The 16,313-nt window shown below is 31.2% G+C and overlaps 1 protein-coding gene across 1 annotated transcript; it reads left to right on the top strand.

Annotated features, from left to right (window-relative positions):
* The first annotated feature begins 250 nt into the window (after positions 1–250).
* On the top strand, positions 251–14,063 carry LOC139499455 (uncharacterized). Its single transcript, XM_071288135.1, has 10 exons — positions 251–636; positions 1,009–1,155; positions 1,720–1,788; positions 4,225–4,278; positions 5,287–5,340; positions 6,443–6,499; positions 7,594–7,650; positions 8,423–8,476; positions 11,818–11,896; positions 13,566–14,063. The coding sequence occupies exons 2-10, from the start codon at positions 1,113–1,115 to the stop codon at positions 13,855–13,857; spliced, it is 759 nt and encodes a 252-aa protein (XP_071144236.1). The 5' UTR covers positions 251–636; positions 1,009–1,112; the 3' UTR covers positions 13,858–14,063.
* The last annotated feature ends 2,250 nt before the right edge of the window (positions 14,064–16,313 follow it).

Genomic DNA, 16,313 nt, shown 5'->3' with positions numbered 1-16,313 from the left:
ATATTATAACCCTTTCTCTAATTCTTCGTCAATTTATCCCTTTCTGCATCCATTGTATAAAAAATTTAATCAACGTGTGGTTCGTTTGATCTCAGTTCTTCATTGGTTAAAATCCGATTATGACGTCGAGTTTTCTTGTTTTCCCCTGAATTTCCTATTCAGACGTCATGAAAAAAGGCGACCATGTCTGATGACGTCACATAGAAAGATTTTTTTTGCAGATCAGTCGCAAAGAAAGGATAAGTTTGTCTGCGTATTGTTTGAAAATCTTTAGAGAAACAAATTCCACCACCAACTCTCGTGTAATACGATGTTTTTCCACTCTCGACAGTTTGATCTTACATATTTAACACGCTCGGCAAGCCTCGCGATTTACAATTGATGCAGTTGTAGAATCTATATATAGAATTATAGCAAATGGACATATACATATTCATTATCTTTAACTAGACGATGGTGATCCGGTTGAGGATGAAAATACTGGATGGCATAAAGGTTTGAGTGATTGTATTGAAAACCATGGAAGCTATTTTTTAAAAGATTTTCAACAAAAGTGTTCCTCCGTTGAAAAACCTAGCTGGACAAATATATTTAGACAACATTATTCTTTTCAATACGAAATACATACCCATGATGGTAATTGTGTATACTGTATTTGTTTTCAATGACTTTCTTAAAATAATGTTACACATTGTTTGCATGTAGCATCATTGTGCTTTCACAATATGACAACAGAAGTTTATACATTTTTATAAAGTATTTCTGACAAATAAGATTGATCCTTGTTAAAAGAAATATTTACAAAAAGCGCAATTAAAGAAAAACTGTTTCATAAGTATTCTTTCCAATTTGAATAACCATCGAGGATTTCTCATCTACACGATATTAAATTATATTATGAAATTTAAACATTTGTTAATAGTTGTTGCCTATATATATTATAATGCACGCCCAAATAGTCTGTAGTACTTCTCTGTGTTGATTATGATCCACCTTTAATTTCTTTAGATGAAATCACCACTTTGCCACTTAAATGTGGCTCAACTGAGCTGAATGATTCATCTTGGCCGTTGACGGTTAACGGGATAAAGACAAAAACACAGTACATATATATGGACTGCAATACAAGATTGCCTTACTTTATCTGCGAAACTGGTAGGAACTATATATTAAATGCAATAACAAAAACACATATTTTAGAAATGATTTCCATAAATCCTGACAAAACAAAACGCTAGATTTAAAAAGTTTGATATAAAAAAACGACACAACTAGAAAACAACTGTCATACTGTTGAGTTTGAATTGACATTTACGAAGAAAAAAGTGGGTTGGTTGGTTTTATAGCTATCTTGACCTCCTACTTGTATGATATTTGTATGTAGTCTAGTTGTATTGTTACATTTTTGTGAGCAACTGAAACAGGTATTTTTGGTTAGCATATCAATAATTAGGATACGGCAACCAACATTGTGTAAACATAAGATCATAGAAATACAATCAAAAAACAAACAATACATCCGAGATATTCTGTGAAACCTTTTACATAGCCTTAACGACATATAATAATTTATTCAAATATATATCAATGGTTTCAGTCAAAGCATCAATTATGAAACATCTAAACATCTACTTACTCAATAAGTTAAAATGCTTCCTATACAACCTTTTGTTATTTTTAATATATTGTGTTTGAATTAATCAGGTAGTTTATTTACAGCTTCTTCACAACTTGTTACCATCTATCCCAACTATCCACCGTCTACAACTAAAAGTCAGAATGTTCATAGTAAGTGTATATCATTAAGAAATGACCAGTGTGATCAACCGAGTCCCTATGAGGGTTTCAAAGTGTTTGCTTTTAATCATTGACCAGCTATAATGGTTGACCATTATGGAATATACAATGTGTTCCCAGATGGCAGATATGTGAAAAAAGCAGAAACCACAGGCCTGTTCTCATTTTTTTCCATGTGAGATCATTAGGTTTGTACTTACATAAGCAACACGACTGGTGATACATATGGAAAAGGTTATGCTTTCCGTACAGGAATACCTGATATTATTCCTAGCTTTTAAACGGAAATGTGTTGCTCGTTGGTTAGTTGTTAGGATTGTTCTTTTTCCCTCTCATTTTGTGTTTATTTAAGTTTTTATTTCCATAACAGTCTAAATGTATTCCGTACGGTGTAAGTGTAATGAAATGTACATGACCTGTGTTTTGCAAATTTGGAGAAAAAAATTGTTAGTTCATCTGTTTACCCTTCAGAAGTACATGATCTCACTCTAGTGTATTTGTTTTAATGGGGTGAGTGTTCCTTAGTTTTTATTAAAAAAAAATTCTTAAGTTATAGTGTACTTGTCTTTTTGTCTTTTTAGTTTTCATTGCCATGGCGTTGTCAGTTTGTCATATTCCTAGGTATCTTCCGCTAATACTTTAACATGTTTAAGGAGTGTTTGTTTCTTGGTTAGAATTTGACATGTATATTGTATATCAATTTAATCAATGGTTTCATTCAAACAAAGTTATCGTTTACTTTTCTACATTTGCTAGAGGTATAGGGTTGAAATCTCATAAATATGTTTAACCCCGCCACAAGTCAGGAGCCGCTGGCCTTTGTGTGAATTTTAAGTTTCTTGTGTATAATTCGGAGTTTAGTATGACGTCCATTATCACTGAACTATAGCTAGTACACATATTTTTTAAGCGGCCAGCTGAAGGACCCTTCCGGATGCGGGAGTTTTTCGTTACATTCAAGACCCATTGGTGGCCTTCGGCTGATGTCTGCTCTATGGTCGGGTTGTTGTCGCTTTGACATATTCCCCATTTCATTTCTCAACTATAACTTTATAAAATCAACCATTGTATTAGCATTTTAGACCAATGCTTATGAATAAAAGGTAGAGCTGTACATGAATAAGACAACGACAACCAATACAAGCAACGTGACGTTCAGGGAAAACAAACAAGTATATCAATTCAAGTCTCAATCGGACTGGTGTTAAACAGGTTGTGAACAACGTTTACATGGGCTAACGATGATTCCATTTTAGTTCCATATTCCCGTAATGGTTTATAAATGCTGATGCTACTATGTTTTATAGTAGTACAAGCAACGTCCTTTCCTTCCGAGGGAATGTTTCATTTGTACTACTTACAAGGTTACAAGGTGCAGTTTATGGAAGTTAAAATATGGATGAAATGAATTACCAGTTTAATCAAATTGTAAACAAAATACAAGTACTAAAAATCATTGCATTTTACATGTCCAGTCCAAATACATAGAAAAAAAATTGCTAATTTTAAACAAGATATTTGTCCAACTTTTAATTAATTTTGTGCTAATTAGATAAATGATCACATGTCTGTTTTATCTTTTACCATATATATTGTCCTACAGCTATACTCAATTGGTAATTGCAATAAAACAAACCTTAATTGGTTTCCTACCTGTCAATTCAAAGTTGACAAAAATCACAACATTAACAAAAGATTATAATTAAGGGTTTTAAAGAAAACTATTACTTGAATATAACAGTTATTATCAAATATATATAATATGTAAATTTTTAAATTGTGAATATATGTACAATATCTTTTACTAAGGCCATTGATGATTTTTCAATACTGTAACAGTTTTCTTTTACTGAAGTATACAAACCAACATGACCAATTATCATGCTTTATAAAAAAAAAAGTAAACCAAACTATCTTAACATGTTAAATATTATTAGTAATTAAATAAGAATAACAAAAAGGTTCATTTATTGACCATAAACACAGTTTAAGATTTTTTTCATTGTAATCAGAATGTAATCATAAAGTAATCAGGATTACAGGGTATTTTGAAAAGTAATTGATTAAATTAAATTACATATAATCAGATTTTTGGCTGATTAATCATTACAATGATTACTTGAAAAAATGTAATCAATTACAGCTGATTAACGATTACAATTACAATTACCCCAAGTTTGTATTGGATGTGTATAAAATCGACGACCCAGTCTTCAACATGTCTGTATTTACTTTAATAAACTTGAGTATTTTTTTTTTAATAATCATCTTCTAAAAACTTTATTTTTTATTAATTTTTGTTATTTTAAAACGACCTTTCAAAATCAATGCAATGTACTACATAAATCATTTATCAACTATGGTTTCACTATATGCAAATACCCATTGATTTACTTCTGACCTATGCAGATTGTTTCCTTATTACAGATATTTCTATTCTTACAACTTCGTCGCCTACAACAAGAAAACACAGTTCGCACAGTAAGTGATTCTATTTTAACAAAATTACAATTGCAAAGATCGGTTATAATCGAACAAACTTTGCATAATAAGGGTTGTTTTTTAAGTGCCAGACGATTTCAGGTTATACATATTTTAAAAGCATGATATTTGTAATCGGGTCAAGTCAAAAAAGTCATGATACTTAATTAGATAATGCGTAAGTTTAAACTATATATTTTACAAAACAGCCAGACTGAATTTATAGAAAGAAAAAAAACTTTTGACCAATAAATACAATAATTTGCATGAAATGAAGGTAACAACTAGAATGCAGATTGCATGATGTTGCAATGTCTTATAGGTTGTTTTTTCTTCAATACTCTTCAACTTCGTATTTAATTTGCCTCTTTAATATTTTTTTATTTGAGCTTAACTGATGAGTGTTTAATAGACGAAACGTGCGTCTGGCGTCAATATAATATTTCAATCCTGGTATCTATGATGAATTTATTTATAATGCTTATGGGGAAAAAACGGTGAAATAGTTTAAAGGCAGAAACACAGTTATCATGGTCAATCAGACCGCATATTCTTAATTTTGTATTGTCTTGTTCCAAGGAATTACATTCAGTTGTCTGCAAATGTATAATATGAAACTATTCCGACAATAAAGAATTTAGAGACCTGTTTTGTAAATACGTTGTAGATAAAACGCGCGTCTTGCGTACACTTTTATTCAGCTTGATATATAAGGTGTCGGTATTTCCTACAAGACTGGTATAACCATACCAATTGACATTTTAAGAAAATAAAGCATTGCTTAGTAAACTCACTGATCACTGTCCCATTTTCCATATGCCCAAACTGGTTTGATAGAAAATACCCTCATATATACATATATATGTCTGTAATTTAACAACATCTCTGATGTTTGTTTGACTAAGATCTACTTTTTCACATACCGAAAATCTACACTGGTCATTACTTTTCAACAATTAAGAAGTCTAAATATATATAATTGTACTAACAAATATATTATTCTTACAGATCCCTCACATAAGACTACTTTACCATCTACAACAAGAAAACCCAAATCTCACTGTAAGTTTTCATAACTAGAGTGTTCTGAATACATGTAGGCGTATTATCATCAATTTGATATACTAATTGAAGTAATAAACATTAATGCGAATCAGTAAATTTTATTTGTCATCTCTAGAATAGTAAGAAGCATATGTGTTGCGGCTTGTATTAAAGTATGTCGGACTGTACACACGTTGATTGATTGCTCATCCAACCGTTGGTTAATCTTGTAAAACCTAAGTTTAAATAGCATAACCAAGAATGTGTGGTGATTTAATATAATAACTAAATTAAGACGAATGCTCATCCTGATGAGAACAATATTAATATATAATCAATAAATGCGTATCGCAATTTGAGATACGTCGAACATGGTCTGGAATTTGATTCTTACTTTCAGGATTCTCATAAGGTAATGCAATCTAGAAACAAAAAAGAGAAAAAAAAACATGCAAAGCAAGCAACTAGTATTCAAAGAAAGACAAACAATATTAAGGCATAAAGAAATAGAACAAATAACAGTTTATAATACTATATATAAATAATATGAATCTTATCAAACACTGGGTGTGATCTCAGATGTCACTAAAAAGAGAGCAGCTCATTTACCCAACTGATGATTATTATTCTTTGGATACCAATTTTCGTTGGTTTTGTGAACCACGAATTAAAATGTTCAACGAATAACACATTTTCTATAGGCTTTGTATGCAGTTATTGTCAAAACTACGAAATTAAATATACACGAAAATAAATGAATCCACAGAAGGCAAAGATCATACGAACATTGCAAATTTAAAAAAAAAAAAGATCAAACAGAAAATGTTAAACTTATAGCAAAATAAAAAAATAATCTTTAGTGCACACACGTTCACAACGCTCTATTTAGAAAACTATAGACGATCAAGACGAACACATAAACAAACCAATGTAAATTAATGTGCTCTGAAAACGTTAATTAGATCCTGTTCCAGATATGACATGACAACCGTTGTGGTATTCCTATGTGGTACATGTTGATATGGAATTGCAAATGGTGTTATCAACACATGAAAATCTACCGCTTGTACATCATGTACATGTGTGTTACAAGTCTTTATATATTTAATTGTATTCACAGATCCATCCCATTTGACTACTCTACCATCTACAACTAGAATACACCATTCTCCTAATTGTAAGTGTATTAGTCTCAGGATATAAACCATGTGTATGAATGATTGTGCACAAACATTTCCTGTTTATTGAAATCTCAGATGAGAAGGCAAACTATTACATCTAAAAAATATTTTTGATGACACCTAACAATTATAGAGATTAAAACCATACGCCGGTGTGAATTCATCTAAAGTAATAAAACAACTTATGATGAACATAAATCACAACGAGAAATGCTGCAAAACTTTAAAAGGAAAAAAATCAAGATAAAAAGAGCTTGGGAGCATTATAACGATGAGTCAAAGGACGACAAACACGTGGCCATTTTGCTTTGCAAAAGAATCAAATATTGAGTCCACGATGAACGTGTCGTCATATTAAGTGCATTCTCTTTTTTACAATCCAACGGATCTGCTTTTGTGTAAAAAAAAAAAGACGATGGAAAGAATATATAGGAGTGAATTATTATAAATTATTGTCTGCTTTTGCGATACCTTATATGCATCTGCTCACTTTTGTGTGGTATCGCACGATTACGTATTCAGTATATGATTAAGTGAAATTATTTGATATTTTTTTCTTAATTGATATTCGAAACTCTTGAATTGGAAAGAAACAAGTAAATCATCAAATGAAAAAATAAATATCAATAATTCAATTTTGGATGTAACGCATCTTCTGATTTGCTGACGTCGTTTTGTTTTTCAGTCCATAGACATAATTGTGTCATGTGTACGTGACATATTCAACGTTTTTTCTTGATTTACTCAGTTATAAAATGAAATAAAGTATTAAATTATAAGAAATGACTGTAAATAAAATTTATTGCTTTTCGAAATAACATAAAGATATGGTGCACACTTTAAAATAACCCGCTACGCAGTGTGCATCATGTTTTTTATGTTATTTCTTCATAGCCAGAAGAATTATTACAGTCATTCCTTAAATCTATAAAATAATGTTTATATTAATTACATAGAAGTAACAGCATTATTCGATTAAACGAAGAAAATTGAGTATTGAGACGTTTGTTCTCAAATATGAAACTGCTTATAATTATGTAATATTGCATGATTACAAGTTTACATACATATACCATATTCATTTTAACAGATCAACCCTCTCATCCAACTACTGTACCATCTACAACTAGAAAACACAACTATCAAAGTAAGTCTAAACCATTAGACTGTACTATATGCACGTATGGGTTGCATGTTATTTTTTAGTTCAAAGGAAAAAGTTTTATATAACTGGTTAAACATCTTATTTGATTTTACATTATCATATGCATGTTTATACAACTTTTTCTATTAAATTGTTACAAAAATTAGTAGCAATGTAAGGGACGTTTACAGTCAAATAATAAACAGTGACCAAAGACGACCTGAATACATAAGTACATGTAATAAAAAACATATTTAGGGATATAGAATTGAGAATAGAAATGGAGAATGTGTCAATGAGACAACAACCCGACCATAGAAGAGACAACAGCAGAAGGTCAACAATAAATATAGTATAATATTAGTCCCTCAAAGTTTAGAGTTGTAAATTGCTAAACATCAACCATATCAAAAACTTACATACACATGTATTATTATAGACAAATGCACGCATGTACCAACAATCTATAACTGCCGTATCCTATTAAATGTGATAATATTATTACTACGTGTCTTGTGCAAATATTATTTGATTGCAATAGGCGTAATGAACTGCCCGTGATTTGTTTTTATTTTTTGTTATCTTTATACTGATTTATCCAGCGTCGATTTTATCATTATCCAGGGAAAATGCATTGCCATGTTTCGTTGGTTTTTTTTTTACAAGTACATATTTGCCGATCACGAGGTATAAAAGAGAGCATTAGTACTTTTCAATAACTTTTTGTCTTTTACTGTGTGTATTGGTAACGTCTGAATAGAATGTTCATTTACAGATGCCACATATCCCATCCCTATACCATTTACAAAGAATAAACAAAACTATCTAGGTGAGTGCATAATTTAACACTTACAGGTCACATCAAATGCCGTTAGATGTATTTAACTGCTTAAAAACTCATTATAGATTGCCATTATCCTTTGTAAGATATGAGATTCAGTTTTGAGTGTTTGTTTAAACATTTATTTTCTTACGGCACATCAAGGTATATATATATTGTAATTGTTTTGTTGTTTTCCTCTTATAGGTGATGTGTTTCCCGCGGTTTCAGTTTGTAACCCGGATTTGTGTTCTCTTAATCGATTTATGCTTTTCGAACAGCGGTATAGTACTGTTGCCTTTATGTATAATGTTTATGTAGTAAAGTTCGTTTTTATTTGTTTTTAAGTGCATAATTCTATGCGTTTTATTTGATGTTCCTACATATGTAATAAATGAGAGGAGATTTGGAGGACATATGCAATGCAATAGTGAATTACTATTAGGAAAACGGAAACGCAACTCTAAGTAATGTTAAGTACTGCATTGAATCCGAAAAAAGTCTCATTCTACTGCAATAATAAAACATTTTAATCAAATTTAATCTAATAGCCGTTTTTACCAAGTTACGGGCATTTTCTAAACTTTGGCAATTTATAAAATGCCTGAAATTATGTTTTGGTAAGAAATTATCACATAAACTACGACATTACATGCAATGAACAACAGAGCAATTTTAAGTATGATTATTACTTAATTCTAACACTCGCATATCGTGAGTTTTAATTATAAAAAATAAATTATAATGAAATATTAAAATTTCCTACAAGCACTGAACTAGAAAATTATTTCGATATGTTTGTAATTATAATTTTTCTACATTCTCTTATAAGAATGGTCAGTTTCATTATCAATCTAAAGATCTCGCAGACGCGTTTAGGGTTAGAAATTTTAACAAACTGATATAGGAGACTAACGCACCTTGCGCTTGACTTTGTTCATAAATGGTATTAAACATCATGAACTATAATCTGCTGCTATGTGCTTCGTATCCTTTATATCATTACCATTTATGACAGATACAGCACTGAAAATATAAGAATTAAAACCTTGAATACCATTATTAAATTATTACACGTGTCTAAACTCACCAAGCAGTCATCAAGCATTTATATAATGTCTTTGTTTTTTTAAAGGAATTTTACAGTTTTCTGATTAAGTTGTAAGGAATGCTTAATTTTGACACTCGTAGTTGGTTCCCAAGTGAATTTATGCCATGCAATTATTTAAGTATTCTATCTATATTATATTGAAGAATTTTTTGATTATTTTTATTCCGCATGGTGTTTTTTTTTTATCTCAATTTAGGTCATATTTAAACCAAGGCCGTCCATCCTCATCGGGTACTCTGGCCATTATTTCGATAATGTACTTGATCTAATAATATCCTTGTATTTTCAATGAATGCGATTATCTTATAATAGAGCACTATATGTTCGTATAGATAAAAAAAAATCAATGAAAGCATTAAAGACCAAACAGCCTATTGTGTATGCGCATCAACTAACGCAACTTGGTAGTGACATAAAAGCTCTATGACGTTGATTCTAGCAATGAAAAAAACCGTCAAGTTATAACGTCGTATTTCGCGTTTTCACGAATTCCAACATGGTGTACGCTTTTAAAAAAATACGTCTCCCAAGTGAAGAGGAATTAATATCTTATGGAAATTTAACACAAATGGATACAAAAGACACTAAACTTAACCTTCTTTCTAATAAAAATAATAAAAATCAAAATTTTGATCTCGACTTTTTGCATTTGCGCCGATCTGTATTTCATTTTTTTATTCTTACACAGGCGTGATTTTGTCTTATATTTGAACCGATTGTGTACAGGTTAATTAGATAGGTGAACATTGTTTTTATGCCCAATTTATGGTCATTATGTTTTCTGGTCTGTGCGTCCGTCCGTTCGTCCGTCCGTCTGCCCCGCTTCAGGTTAAAGATTTTGGTTAAAGTTTTTGGTTAAAGTTTTTGGTCAAGGTAGTTTTTGATGAAGTTGAAGTCCTATCAACTTAAAACTTAGTACGCATGTTCCTTATAATATGATCCTTCTAATTGTAATGTCATTTATTTTTTTCTTAAAATTGAGTATTCAGAAGGTCTGGCCGATAAACAATTATTCCTATAAGTTTTGACATACTGGCAACGTATGTATGTAACTGATGTCTGAATGATTCTCGTAAAATACTGTCCGACCTAGCAATGAAGTTAAAAAAAATTATACTGCTTATTTGACAAAATCTTAAAATGAAAAAATAAAATTATGACAAAGGGTCATTGTCGTTTGTCATTTGTTTCATTTCAAATTGTCTTAAGGAGAAATGATTAACATTTCGCCTGATCTCACTGAAACTTACAGCTAATTTCCTGATGTATGTAGATCAACACTTTGGTTAGCTTGCTTGCTTCGTTTGGATATTTTGATAACGTCCAATTGAATTGATTTTTTTTATTTTCAATAATTTTGCTAATGAGGGGCAGAGGACAAAAACAGACTTTCCTAACAAAAGCGGCGTGATAGGTAATTTCAAACAATCTATCATTCCGACGGATGGTGTTTCTGAATGTTAATATTTTGCGACAATAACATAATAAGATCTGATACTGATAAATGCATTTAATCTCTTGTATTACCGGATAATAAAGTATGTGAATACAGTTGTTATTCTTGGAAATTTAGATGTGGGTTTCAAACGTCCAATTTGCAATTTTTTTCAAATAGTGCGCCAGCAAGGAAAGTTTGTACTATGACGTCAGATGCATGTTCTGAAGAAAGACAACTCTTTTCTTCAAAACGAACGAGAAAAAATACATGAAAATTACTCATAACTTTTTTGAAAGGTCGGTAACATACATTTTTTTTTTTTTTTTATTTTGAATAGTACACATGGCACTTTCCTTCTTGAAATTTTTAAGAAGAAATCATTGGTAGATATTTTTTAATACTGGAAACATTTTTCATTTTTACGTTTTATTTTTGGCGGGAATGAAATAAATCATATTTTTTAAGTTCAAAACAATATGAGTCTTAAATTTTTGAACCTGTATTTGATAGATACAAATCTACTGTTTAACTTGAAACACGAATTTTGCTTGCAGGTTAGATATAAAGGATTTTTTAAAGCAAATATTTTGTTAATATTCGGGAAAACACGAAACTGAGGTTGCTATAGTGACAAAACTAAGTCAGTGACCCCCAATTTTTTTCATCATATTTTGTTCCTCAAATCATGAAATACCTTCACACAAAATTTTAAGAAAAAAATCACCGGTAGAAATGAATAGGTTGTTTGGTCTTTAAATTCAACACTCTGTACTAATGCTGATGACTTTTTTCTTCTTCTAGATGCTATCATTGGAGGCATTATTGGTGGAATTGGACTCATTCTTATTGTTTTACTTTCACTATTTATTTGTAAGACAAGGTACGTTATGTCTTTTGATCCAAACTAGATGATGATGATAAATGACTACTAACATCCGGCAGGAATAACATATGTATATTCAAGACGAGAAAATTTTAATGTAATACGAATATAAGCCCTTCATTGTATAAGACTGACAGGCTACGCAAGATATTTCAAGTGCTAGTTTCGAAGGTTATCTATCCGCAGTTAAAGATATCCTTACGAAGGCACGTCATTTTTACTCTTGTCTACAAGTTTTCCTCTCACTTCTTAATGCTGCGAGTGTAGTGGAGTATTAAAAACTACCAATTTATAAAGGATGTACTTAGGTGATCTAAGGTAAAATTAAATAAATCAAGAATTCAAAATTGATACTTTAAGCTGGAAGACTATTAGTTAATGATCAAAATAAGCTAAAATATTGATAGGTCGTGGAGCTACTTTTCGAGATATTTGATGTATAAAATATGTCTGGAAAAGGCTGAATCGGAATTTTACCTTATATTTGCATTGGTATTAATTGGGTCTCAAATCAAAAGAACGAAACTCAAGAATCTGCTTAAATTTTGTCAAATGACCTTTTATGAGTTATTAAGTCCTATGTTAAAAGTATATATACGTGTTGTGGGGCAAAATATATTTTACCTTTTTTAGCTTGTATCGTATGGAAAAACACCAAGGAGTCCGTACATTTATCCCAAAACCTCACATAAGTACATCCTTTAATCTTTGTTTGGACTTGGCCGGGTTACGAACCCATAATCTCCCTCAATCGTGGCGAACACGCGACCACGAGACAACTGAGGCGGTTAATCTTAATTAATAGCATTGAGGACCCAACATTGAGATGTGCGGGTAAAAAATTCCTAGTCAGTAACAAAAACGTACAAACGTAAATCCATTAGGTTTATATCAATCAACCAATGAAATAATCAAATGTATATAAGAAGATAAAAGACTGCCTTGGATCTACAGGTCATCAGTGCTGTCTTGCAACTTTCAGAGTTTCAATCCATTTTGTTCATACATTCATATTTATTTTTTTTTTAATTTCTTTGTTTTGTCCTTTAGAGCATAATTGGAATCAGCTGCTTTAGTTATAACCTTTTGTCAACTTCCATTCATTAACATTTATCTGCCCTATCATATGACGTGTACAAATATTGAGGGGCGTAAAAAGGGGGAGTATCTGACGGAAGAACGCGAAACAAAATTGCTATTTCACGATGAACCAACAATTTAAAATTTCTTACACGTTGATCTTTTTACCAATTCATGACACACTGTGAATCACTAACCATTTTCACGGATGCACATGAAATCAAAAAAGTTGCACGAAAATACCCCTGTACCCCCCCCCCCCCTTCCGCCCCTTTCTTCCATATGTTAATGATACATTGGTACATGCAAACCTGTAGCAGGTTACATTAAAGAAGACGAGCGTCGATTTCGAATAAACATGTCAATAATATTGAAATGTTAAGGTATTGTTGAAGAAAAACCGATGACCTTTGATTCTAATTGGGAATAATACCACACGTCTTTTTGTTACATAAAAATGTCCTCGCCAATTTTGGTGTTGCTAAAACTAAAACGGAAAGAAACAAACATCAGAACGTTTATATAAATTACTAAAAAGTTAATTGAATACAACATACTTTTACATAAATGATATATACTTTTTCAGGAAATTACTTATATTTAGAAAGACATTTGATGCAGACCGTGAAATATTACAACCATCGGAAAACTTGTCCGATAATTCACGACAATGTGATATAAACAATTACAACAATCAGACTACTATTGATAAATATTCTAACAGTACAAATGAAATAGATGTTATACCTTTACATGAAAGACTTGGAAGATATGAAAATGAAAGTAATGGGTTTTTGAAAGATAACAAATCACGGCTACAAAATTCATTCAATCCTGCGCAAGCACAAGTTCGAGTGCCAAAGCAACATATACCATGATTTAGGAATATGGTTTTCGATGTAGAACATGTTCTCCTACCTGTGATGCAAATTAAAACACACTTTGCCAATCTTTATAAAGGACTGGAGTTGCATTGACGATCCATTGGTGGCGGCTTTTGTCTGCGCTATGGTCGGATTGTTGCCTCTTTTACACATTCCCTATTTCTATTCTCAATTTTATGTTTTTATTTAATGAAAAAAAAGCCAATGTATCATATTATTGTAACGTATAAACTTACCAAATAAACTTGTCATAACCAAAGTTTTAGTTATCTAATTATCTAATTTAAATCACCTTACATAACTTAAGATGTATGCGTCCGTTTTATTATTTTCAAATGATAATTCACTATTTTAAGTACAAAAAATAGCATTAGCAGCAACGCTTAGTTGTCTTCATTCAATTACACAATTGTTTTAGTTTTTGTTATCTTACATTGAAAGAGAAACAGTCAAGATCGAACGTATCGGGAGTTAATAATATTAATGTTTCGTTGAATCAAAACAAAAAGAACATGGATACAGTTGTCACGCGTGGAGACTGTGTATATTTCATATTAGTTTAGTAGGGAGGGGGGCTTATTTCATACACGGTTAGTAGTGGTGTTACGTCTCTTTATATTCCATATTAGGTTAGTAGGTAGGCGGGGCTTATTTCATACACGGTTAGTAGTGGTGTTACGTCTCTTTATATTCCATATAAGGTTAGAAGGGAGGCGGGGCTTATTTCATACATGGTTAGTAGTGGTGTAACGTCCCTTTATAAAAACAAAACGGTACTGAGAAAAAAAATTAAAGGTTTTAACAGACAAAGAAATTGATGATTAAGATTGAAATAAATTCATAAATCACATTTAAACCTAACAAGTTGTTATTGTTGACATCTGTTTTTGCAGGATAAATGGAAGTAGTTTCTTAATGCAAACAGTATTGAAAACTTGATAATTTTGATAGGTCACTAGTCTAAATTTCACACATTTAGATAGTCGGTAAGATTCTTTCGTTACATAGTGTGCTAGTGACGTAATACGGTATATATGGGGTCAGTAAATTCCATATGGGAATTTACTGACCCCACATATATACCGTATTAGGTCACTAGAACACTATTTAACTTATAGTACTCGAGGGTATTAATGTTCGTGGCTTGCTGAAAACTTGCATTCTCGTGGATATTGTATACGTGATATTGCCAATCACTGTTCATAAAGACTATTGAAAATATGTTATTCGATGAAAATTTGACTATTAGTGATGAGTTTACAGTATCTAATGCTTTAAAAATATTAGCTTTTTAATTGTTTATGCAAATTTGCAAAATAAAGATAAAAAGATACTAGCAAGGATATTAGATTGTAAATGAGGCATTATATAACTATTTGAAAACAAACAACTATGAAACACGAACCCAATCAAAACGGGTGATAATCTTGGGTGCTCTGGAAGCAGATCATGCTTCAAATGTGATACCCATTGTGTTGTTCATGATAGTACAAACCCAGTAAAAGGGTCTGATTTTGTAAGTCACATTCGTCCAGAGGGGACGGGATTGTAGTTATGACAAAAGAACATATCCGCTATCATCTGTAAAACCTATATTCCATAACGGTTAACCAACTCGTTTGTAAAATTTATTTTCAACTTCACCATTTGAATCAACATGATAGGGAAAGTTTTGTTACGATTTAAAGTTCAAATCCAGATGATGAACAATATATAACTACTTATTTAGCACTGATATTTGAAGTATAAGGCTTTTACAGGTATTGCTTTTTCTAATGTAATCTAGCAAAAATTGTTTGGTACAGTGAAGAAGAAAGAGGATTTCCCTTAAGAAAATATATTTAACTTGTGTACTCTTAAATTGTGAAATGCAAGGTAGTATAAACAGAAGACACCTTATGAGTATTTTTATACGCTCTTTGCATATATTTTTTCTGCGAAATTGAATTCTTTACAACGTGGGGTAGCAAAATGCTATCGTTAAAAAATATCTCAGTATTGTTAGTCGAGACATGATTATTTAGTAAATGATAAGTTGCTTGTACAATGATAACTATTCATGTCACTTAAGACGACCTTATTAGATAATCATACATATGTTTACAAAAGAAAAAATGTATTCATGTATATAGATAGCTCTTCCGGGTTCACCTTTTAAGATAATGTATTTGATCCAGAAATGTCATTGGTGTCATGTTTTAATTTTCTTCCCCATTCAAGTTTATTTCTATTTTAGTATGTTCAATTGGTATGGAAGTAAATGGTGATTTTTTTTAAATATAAAATAAGGAAATCTGAGCGAAAAATGAAATACCACAAGGAGGTCACAGAACTCCTCTACAAGATACAATATGACAAGAGCTCGTATACATAGAATACTTTAAAGACACGACGGGTGCCACATGTGAATAAAATTGAGAATGGAAATGGGGAATGTGTAAGAGAGACCA

Source organism: Mytilus edulis, chromosome 12, assembly GCF_963676685.1.
Source record: "Mytilus edulis chromosome 12, xbMytEdul2.2, whole genome shotgun sequence".
Taxonomy (NCBI): domain Eukaryota; kingdom Metazoa; phylum Mollusca; class Bivalvia; order Mytilida; family Mytilidae; genus Mytilus; species Mytilus edulis.
This window is presented reverse-complemented; position numbering and strand designations above follow the sequence as displayed.

Bases quoted from the DNA above. Each gene is read 5' to 3' on its own strand.
- LOC139499455 (XM_071288135.1), top strand. From the start codon at position 1,113: ATGGACTGCAATACAAGATTGCCTTACTTTATCTGCGAAACTG. The intron at 1,156-1,719 runs GTAGGAACTATA...GTTTATTTACAG, and splicing joins TTACTTTATCTGCGAAACTG to CTTCTTCACAACTTGTTACC. The intron at 4,279-5,286 runs GTAAGTGATTCT...TTATTCTTACAG, and splicing joins AAGAAAACACAGTTCGCACA to ATCCCTCACATAAGACTACT.